Source organism: Dipteris shenzhenensis, chromosome 14, assembly GCF_047967505.1.
Source record: "Dipteris shenzhenensis isolate YYH24624 ecotype China chromosome 14, Dip_SZ_1.0, whole genome shotgun sequence".
Taxonomy (NCBI): domain Eukaryota; kingdom Viridiplantae; phylum Streptophyta; class Polypodiopsida; order Gleicheniales; family Dipteridaceae; genus Dipteris; species Dipteris shenzhenensis.
In genome coordinates this window covers 51741197-51751147 of record NC_141609.1, presented here as the reverse complement: position 1 = coordinate 51751147, position 9951 = coordinate 51741197, and the positions used below count along the sequence as shown (strand labels likewise).

The following is a 9951-nucleotide window of genomic DNA, read 5'->3' as shown; positions in this document are numbered from 1 at the left end:
ATCTATAATATCTCAGTAGTAGGATCAACGTTTATAGGCAAGTCCTTTCTTGCAAACCAAAGAGCAATGACAGGAGAATTCAAACAGCATAAATGTTTATTTATGCAAAGCAGCTGAATAAACAGAAAAGAACTAGATGTCAGCCTATTCTGGAGGAAAAATGCATGTCTACTAAGGAAATCCCCCATTTATGACCTTACCAAAGTTGTCAGCCAGCCAATCGATGCATTCTTTTAGTTGTGTGCTTTTTCTTTGGAAAGGTAGTTCTACCAGAAAGGAATAACTTAATATGTCATTTTTGGTGTTGGAAATGTAATGTAGTCACCCCAATTCAGAGACTGTCTTCTGTCCTCCTACAAATGACATTGAAATCTACGACATGATGAAAATCATGCCTTACATACATAACATCCTAGGTCTTATTGCAAATCAAACCAACACTAGGGGTTCAGTTTGGCAGAATTTTTCATATACACGAGTGTATTGCACTTTAACAAACTTGCTTCCCTGATGCAAAGGCGGGGCAGGTCGCTTCATAAAAAGGCCTTGGATAACTGCTATAAGCTGTCCACAGAAATGAAGTTTCGAGTAAGCAGAACAGGACTCTGAGATTTGCAGAAACCAGCTAAATCAAAAGGAATATCAACTCGTCTTTAAAAAAAACTTCAATAATATACAGTTTTCTAGCTTACCAGAACAAAAGCCACACATATTATGCTGAACCCGTGACAGTGAAATGGTGGATGGTCAGAAAAGAAAAGGGCTGCACAAGAAGAAGAGCTTTTGTCATCAAACTTAGTTACATATGAGAAACTCTTGAAAACACCATGTTAAAATATCTATGATAAACCTGAAAGAGGAGTCATTGCAAGAGGGGAGATGATTGTTGCAAGGGACCGCACACCAGAAACAATCCCTTGAATTCTTCCCTGAGAAAACCGTTCTGTCAGTTTGTCCAGTCCAAGATAAGAAAAGCATGTATGTGGTCTTAATCTAGAATGCAAAATTAACATCATTTCAAAATAGGGGCGTGCTGCACCTGCTGTTCAAGATTGGCCTCTTTTGAGACAATGCTGGAAATCTGCAGGAATGTTTGAATGTTTGATTATTGTCTGGTGGCCTATCTCAAAACAAAACTGTCTAATGCATTGAAAAGGAATACACAAATAAATCAGTAGTTTCTCATGCACAGGCCTGTCACTTCACAAAATAATGTAAACCACTTCGAAGATTTGCTGAACTAGAAACAGCTTACACTTGAATAAATAAAAACTGTTAATGCTGCAGTTGATGAGCACAAATATGGCACCTGAAAATGTTCGATAAGAAAAATCAGAGAAAACAATTACAAACGAGATATAATATCCCATGTTGTTTCATTTAGTATTGTAGGTCTCATTTATTGCAATTGATTTTAACATTTTCCCATTTCCCCCAAACTTACTATGGTGTTATAAACTATAAATGCTTCTTTGACTGAAAATTTGAGGCACTCCCACATTCTTGTAAAGAAGGGGCATCTCAGAGAGCAGATGCTTTCTTTCAAGCCAGATCTACCCTCAATATCAGAAGACGAGGGAAAGTTTTACATACCCATGGGGCCCAGGCTATGCCATAAAGTAAGGCCTGCATGCACACATTTACAGCACAAATATAAATTTTGAATTTGATGTTAGTTATAAGTTGAGATCAATTACAGCTAGATATTTTCCCTGTTAGCCCATATCTTAGTTCTTTTATAAATTTTTTCTCTGAATCCTGCATTTTAAAAATTCCCCTGTGTAATCATCAACGATACTTCGTGTCTATGTCTGACTATATAAAATATGAAAGAAATTTCATGCCATAGGTTAATTTCACCGAATTTTACAACCTTTAATAGTGTAAGGCAAAACAATGTGTCTATAGGGAGTTGAAACATAAAGCGTACGCTGGAGAAATTTGCAAAGAGTCCAATGCAGAGGACTATCTTTTCTCCAAGGATAGGAACCAAGAGTGGCATCACGATCAGCTGAAATTTCAAACGCACCAGTGTATTAACATGTTTAATTCCAAAGGCAAAGCAGAAGTAGCAATGTGGATATGCAGTATCTGTCTGTATTCACAATAGTCATAGCCATGCTCTGCATTCACATCATTTCATTTTTATTTTCTTTATGGATAAAGGGGAAGAGGGAGAGCCATCTACAAGCATTCGGGAGCTTATCCAAATGATTTCCAACCTCTTGGGCAAGGTAACCTTTTCTATGTCTTCGACATCAAAGAAGAAAAAGCTATGGATAAATAATCCTAAGACTAAATTGTAGTATCACCATCCAAGCAAAAAATTTGTTATTTTGATTACCGATATACAAGAAAAAAACCTTAAAGAATCAGATTATGCTACACTTTTTTGGGCATTGGTACCATATTAACCTCAAAGCAGTAGTAGTTGGTAATCCGGAGTGTACACATCATCACACAGACTAGGAAGTGAAATAGAGAGGGTTGGGCTGGAAGGAAGACTTGTTCGAATAAAGAGGCTGAAGACGAACCTGTGAGAAAACAGAAGCGGCTCCAGCAATAAGCATTAACTCTGAGAACTCATTTTTCCCAAAGTGAAAGCTTGATTTCAAATAATACTGCAAGATACACAACACAAACTATGGATAAGTGCAAGTTATGGTGTGTACATATAAAACATACGTGGAACATCTAGCGAGGATGCTGAGCATTCAAACTACATACCCACAATATTCCTTGCAATCCTGCATCGCCTAAGGCACAGAAAAAGGAAATAACCGTGACCTGTACCAAAACTGGGCTGTTTCAGCCAAATAAAAAACCCAGAGTATCTTAGCTGTTGAACAATGTTTATGAGTTTCATATTCTATAATATCTTCATATAAAATTTTCAATCTCATTGCTGCAAGAAGAACTGAAACAGTTTAACCAAATTTCCTAAGAGATGATTGAGTACTATATAGTTCTATGTTGGAAGAGGCGGGAGGCCCGGGGAGGGGGGGAGGTGTGCAAGAAAGGAACTTATTCTAATGATTTTGTTGGCAGCATTTGCAAGTGAAAGAAGGGAGAACCACAGTCTAGAGAATAAGTGCAATCTGTATGGATGTACTTGATGTACTTGAAGAGAGAGAATTTGGGCTTATACAGAAAAGGAAGGTGCTACTATCAACCAAACAAATTAATGAGAACATTCTGATATAAAAGCTTGAGTTCAACCAAGAGAATCGTCTCACACATCAGGTCAGAAGTCAGTGTTCAAGTACCAGTGGAAAATAAGTGCATGGCACACACAATAGAGAACAGAGCATAGTGACTAGGGAGCGGGAACATTCCGGAAATTCGGGTGTCGGAATGGGAACCGGAATGCCACGTCATACATGACACGTCATCCTATGGCATAAAACTATGTTAGAAAATGAAAGAAACTAACATTTTACAGGTTTAAACTTCATATGGAAGCTCTAAAATACCTATCTGAAACTTTCAAAGAGCAAATAATAATAATAATAATAACATGTCTTTTCTGTGGAAAGGATTTCTTGGCCTGTTTCCCAAACAGACAAACTTTTCACACCTTGTCCATGTCTTCAACTCTGAACTTGGGCAAACCTGCAACTACTCCTTTAGACTGCATTCAAACATTGCAGCATCCACACTCAGCATGCTCACATTCAAGGTGAATATTCTACCAACTTTGCATCCTCTTGCAATAACTATTACTATTCTTACAATCCTCAATAAACACACCCTCTCTGTTAAACTTAACTTCCAATCCTTGGTCTACCATTTGACCAACACAATCCTTGGTCTACCGTTTGACCAACAGAAAGCAAGCTCTTAGTAATACTCGGCACATGTAATCAGCCAAATAATTTGTTTGCCCATTTTGCATGTTCAAAGGAATTCTGCCAATGTGCTCAATTGTATGACAAGTATCATAAACTGTCTCGACAAAGCCAGGCCTCTCACGTTGCTACAAATTAACAAACCACTCTCCATGACAACTCATTTGGTTTGATGCACTTGAGTCAACATACCATGCATCTTTAGCCCTTTCCTTATGCAAAATGGCATTCAACATATGCTGCATTACCAATAGATTTTCTCATCTCTCTTCAGTTTGCCTATTGGATGATGCTGCTGCAATCTGCTATTCTTTGCATCTTCTTGTTTTTTATAACAAAACGCTTCAATGTGACCTGATTTTCCACTCCTCTATTATCTTGAGCACCCCCTACATAGGGAGTGGAGGATCCACAATTTTTGTAAGAGAGGCTTAAGGCAGATCGTTGAGGCTCACAATGGAAGCATGTTATGCCAATTGACCAACTTTGTGGGAGAACTCTTTAGAACACTCGCACAAGAAGAGGCATCATTTTGTTGCTGAAATAGAAGCTTGGATGCAGCTTAAAGAAGGTTTGGATCATGTTGAGGAAAAGGAATATTAAGATAGGTTCTACATGTCTTTAGGGGCCTCACCTTAGAGAGACACTGGTCTGGACTATGTTACATTTTCGAATGCATGTCTAACAACTTGAGATACACTCCTTTGACCAAGGTGCTTTGAGACGTCGGAAGAACAACCCAAGGATGAACACACTCATGGGATGAGGCTTTTTATGTGATCTCTAAGTGTGGTAGGAGATATGGCGACATTGAAGCTCAAACAAAAAGAGAAGAGGAAATAGTATTAATTGGTGCTAGAAGCATTAGGTAATAGCAAGTAGGGTATTATGGCTGACCACTTGCTTGGTGAGGCTGAAGGTGAGCTTGGCAAGGAGGCTCCTAGGGTTGTGAATATGTGTGTTCGTATAGGCATTAGATGGATCATTCAAGAGGATTGCCCATTTAGAACCTTTTTTAGGTAATTAAGGAGAAAGGTGCAGAGAAAACATGAATCACATTAAAAGTTTTATGGATGAATATAATCATTGACCCCATGGACATAGTCTCCGCCTTAGTCCACCAACATCCCGACATTAAGATTGGAATGAACAAAAGGAGCAATTGTTTAATTGACATGAGCTGGAGTTTTGGGGCCTGATGATCTCCCAATGGAGTTCTTTTTGCACTTTGGCATTGGTTAGCAAGGGGTCCACTAAGATTATCACCATTCTTGGATGCATGGGAGTCTTTTTAATCAATCGAACTGTTGGGTATCATACCCAATAAACCAGACCCTATCAAACTAGGAGAGCAGTGCCCCTTATCCACGCTCAATACCTCCTATAAGATCTTTGCAAAGGCTATTTCCCTAAGGACAAAGTTTGCAAAGATTGCTGCCCTAAGGATAAAGTTTCTCAAACCTTGGTTGGGTAAGATTATCAACCATTATTGGATGCATGGCAGTCTTTTTTGTTAATTGAATATGGGTATCATTAAATTGATACCCAAGAAACCAAACCCTATCACTAGGAGACTAGTGTCCCATAATCATGCTCAATAGCTCCTATAAGATCGTTGCAAAGGCCATTTCTCTAAGGATAAAGTTTGCAAAGGCTGTTGCCCTAAAGATAAAGTTTCTCACGCCTCAAAGATTGGTTTGGAGAAACATGGATTTGTCTTTGGTAGGAATATTATAAAACCACCCTAAATGTTTCAGATGCCTCGGTCTTTCCCAGAGATTCTATTGATACTTTTCCTGCTATCTTTATCAACCTGGATCTAGACAAAGCTGACCATCAATTGAGCTCGTATTTCATCATGGAAGTACTCCAAAAGGCCAATTTTGGCTCTAGTTTTTGCATAATAGTTAGATCTCTATTTGCAAATGCCTTCTCTTAGTTTGCATAAACAACTTTATGGTAGGCAGCTCACAAATGGATTTTCGCTGGATGTGGCAGATGTACATTATGATTGCCTGCATGTTTGAGCAGAGCCCTTGGATGGGATCTTGATCCAAGGCTACACAAGTGGTGCATATCGTGTACCCTTGGATTGGAGATGGGAATCCAACGATCCACGAGAGGCGCCAACCGTGGACCCATGGATCTAGATTTGATCTACAGTTGCGAATGCGTAGGGGGGAGCAATAATGACGAGGAGATTCACGCCCGAAGGTTTCAATTGGGGCCATTAGATCTACTTTAGATCTAATGGCCATGAATTGGCTCCCAAGGCTGTTGTTTGGGTGGCCATGAAGCGGCGTGGCACAATGACTGTTGATGTGAGATCCAATCCTATGGCCTATAATCGGCGCTCAGCGCGCAATGAATACCTCCAGCCGCCCGCAGTTTGCTCTTGGACCATTAGATCTTATGTAGATCTAATGGCTTAAAATGGGTGACTCATGTGAGCCATTAGATGAAGAGCGTGCAGAAAATCCACAGCTTGTGAGCCTTTAGATGAAGAGCATGATCCAACAGCTTAGCCACTTTGTCAAAATAGTAAAATTATGCATCTAATACAACTTACCACCCCAAATTTTCCCTAGAAAATAAGGGGATTACCCATTCCTTAATCATCTGCTTACGATGTCCTTTTTTACCCCAAATCTCCCCTAATGAGTAATATCCTACTGTATTTCATGATTGCAAATCACAATTTCTTGCTGTTAACGCATTTGTGCCTCGAGCACTAGGGCGCTTAGGCCTTAATCCCTGGAGCTTCCTCCCCTTCTCACTTTTCGTTGAAGAGAGAGTAGCTCATTACAAAGGGTCTGCAAGAAAAAGAGGATGTAGGTGCACTTTTTAAACAGGTCCATCTCCTGTTCCTTCTGTTCTCAGTTGCATTTGGCATTCCCTTTCCCAGTTGGCTCTGATTATACCCATATATACCCCCCTCTGCCCCTCTTTCGTTCCCTCCTTTACCCCCTCTTTCCCAGGATAACGTGAAGTGCTACAAAATACAGGTGGACAATATATCAAGGCAGATCAACCGAGTAAAGGGACAGACAGTCTCTAAACCAAATGGCATAGTGTTCAGAAGCGTTAAATTAAAGTATGACAAAGAAAGAAGATAAAACATGAATTAATGAGAGTACTGCGTGGTACTTGATCGCCATGTGAGATCACCATTAATGCAGAAAGTGTAAATATCTCAAATGTTTGCAAATATAGAAACTTCTGTTTTACCTTGAATTCATTTTCCCCAAAATGCATTCCATGCCCAAAAACCTTGTCTTAGGTTTCTCATGTGGTAGCGACCCAGAATCATGTCGATCTTGCTGCACTTTGTTTTCCAAAGAAGGTCTACCAATTGTTTCTACAAGAAACAGCTTCATGTAGACTGCAGACAGAAATGCAATGGCTGTTGCAACCTGAGGGAAGATCGACACAGACTTTAGTAAAGTTGCAACTCCTTACAGGGTGACTAGTCTTTCTAAAGTTGCAAATAAGAATCTTACCAAGATTTTCTCAAGTCATATATATATATTTCTTGTACTTACGGCAAAGACATGGGTCCCTGGGATGGCACGAGCAGCAAGCGTCGAGAGAACATATCCTAAAGAAACAACTCCCGCTACGATACCAAATGTTGATGGGCGGTCATGGTCTTCAACAGTATCAGCCTGTGACAGCACATTTTCAGAGATATCTAATTACTTTATCGGACAAGAGGAAAGATGGTCCTTCTAATCCATAAAACTCTGGTCTATATAATTACTAGGAACCAGATGAAAAATCGGAAGCGATTCAACATTTCCAATGTCCCCACACTCTTTGCAGAATGCGTTAACCATCAACTGTACACATGTAAATCATAAATTCCAAGATGAACTAATTGGCTTCAGCAGGTTCTAGAATGCCATCCCAGCTACACTAAGCTTAGAGAATAAATGTCTTGTTGGGGGGGGAGAGAGACAGAGAGAGAGAGTACCACGTACGCTAGAGTCAAACAATGTACACTGCCATCAGCAACAATAGAAGCTATTGTTTCCACCACGTAATATGCGTACACGGACTCCTTTGTCCTGCTGTATGATAAAACAGCTGTTCATGATTGAAGATCAGAAATAACAAGCTTTTCAGGATGCTAAACAAAAAGTCAAGCGTAGAAAAGAAAATATATTGGCCGATGGCAGGAAACCAGTCTGGGGTCGTGGTTTACAAGGACGAATTACCTAGGACTGGACTTTGCGAGGGTGGCTGATCCCTGATTGGACGATGAAATTCACCCATTGCTTTTTGTGGCGCATTTTTCTGAGGGTTCTAATACGATTGTAGCGCACCCGCCCCGCACCCCCTCCCCCCGCCCTTCCCCCGTCCCGTTCCCGCGCCTCCTTCCCTTTTCCCTCACTCTTGCCTTTTCTCGCGGATGACGTTGTTTGAAAAGACTTAGGATCTTTGTAGATGAATGAAAGCAGTCTAAGACTAATGCCATGTCTAATTTCCGTTACTCGAACTTACCACTTGGCAATATCGAAATGATGAAGGACACAAGCAGTAAGGGTTTTCTCCCGTATCTATCAGAAAGGCCTCCAGAAATTGGAGTAACTATCATTGTTCCAATTCCTGTTATCTGTACGAAGCAGTAGCGTTCTCTTAGACTTCCCTTCAGAATAGAGAATGCAAAAATATTCGTTAGCATTGAACTGAAATTACTACCGTGGAATCTAACTCGCTACATCACCTGCCTGTTTGTGTCAGGTAAATAGACGTAAAGGTTTAATATTAACAGTCTCGAAAGAGAGTTTTCAATTTATGACTTCGGAAATTGGCACGATGTTTCAGTATAATTACAGTGGATCTCAAGCCATAGAAGGATCCTCAGAATCTATAGGATCAAAAACTCCAAATGATTGGTTTTGAACAGTACGAAATACAACTTGTTGCATACGTATTTCCTTAAGACAAAAGCATTTCTTCCGTGGGCTTCGTTATCATTGGCATACTTCTGAGAAAGCCACATATTAATGAGCCAAAGCTAATCGATCAGAATCCTGCACAGCTGTCAATCAATTAGAGGAGGACAATTTACCACTTGTTGCAGGCCCGTCAAGTAGATCGCTCGATTGCATGGATCAGTCTTTGGGCATAGAGCTGCCATTGTGACGTCGGCAATGGCAGGAGAAACCATAAATATGGCGGAACAATGTAAAAACAAGGCTAGAAAAAGGTGCTTCAGTGGCAAAAGCAGGCGTACTCTCTCTTTCAGCATTATGAGAAAAAAGCGCATTGTGGGTCTTCCCGGCCAAATATTTCAATGGGCATGTGATATTGTCATGCTTATAGATCCATATATTCAGTTGAGTTTCATACAGATAGTTTGAGTAAGTTTGTCGAAAAATGCCCGACGCTTCACAAATGATTTGAGAGTCGAACTGTTCTTATGAGAAGTACTCGCTCATAGAGCTACTTTGGTGTTTGACGGTGTGAGCTAGAGAAGCAAACATACGATGGGAGCAGCTGTTGACGTCCGTGGCGAGGAGGTGGCCTGTTTAGAAAGAAAGTGAAGCAGGTTCACCGCGTGGAGTCGTTGAAGGTAATGGCACTGAAACTGATCAGAGGAAGGTCCGCCTGGAGAGTGTACGTGGAAGGAGGCGATTATACGTGGAAAGGAAGGTGAAGCGAAAATGGGGAGGATATTTTAGGAATGGTATAGAAGTGGAGTCGTAGAGGAGGCAAGGTGGTGGTGATGGTTGGAAGGGTTGGAGGCGGCGGCCATGCAGTTGCAGCAGCAAGCAACCTGGCAGCAGCAGCAGCAACAACAACAACAACGACAGAGGCTGCGCAGTGCGTCTGTTCGAAAAACGACACACAAAATCGTGCTCGCACAGCAAAATCCTATTGCCCAACAAAATCGGCTAACAAAATCGTGCATCGCTCCATCGTCCTACAAAATAGTCATTCCAAGGGTGCACACATGCAGGTTGTATCATTGGTAGAGCAAGTGCTTTTCGATAACAAACCTAAATTCATAAAAGAGTTTCAATCCTCCACTATAGCACTCCCTCTAAGGAGGCATGCTAACAACATCATCATCGTTCCATCATGCCTAACAACGAGG

At 40.7% G+C, this 9951-nt stretch overlaps 1 protein-coding gene across 1 annotated transcript; it reads right to left on the bottom strand.

Annotated features, from left to right (window-relative positions):
* Positions 1-331: 331 nt before the first annotated feature.
* On the bottom strand, positions 332-8991 carry LOC147894798 (uncharacterized). Its single transcript, XM_087385374.1, has 15 exons — positions 8923-8991; positions 8782-8838; positions 8352-8407; positions 7822-7918; positions 7391-7513; positions 7077-7261; positions 2728-2803; positions 2535-2621; positions 1931-2011; positions 1594-1626; positions 1256-1309; positions 1040-1081; positions 851-929; positions 693-763; positions 332-564 (listed from the first exon to the last, which is right to left on the bottom strand). The coding sequence occupies exons 1-15, from the start codon at positions 8989-8991 to the stop codon at positions 430-432; spliced, it is 1245 nt and encodes a 414-aa protein (XP_087241500.1). The 3' UTR covers positions 332-429.
* Between the last annotated feature and the right edge of the window lie 960 nt (positions 8992-9951).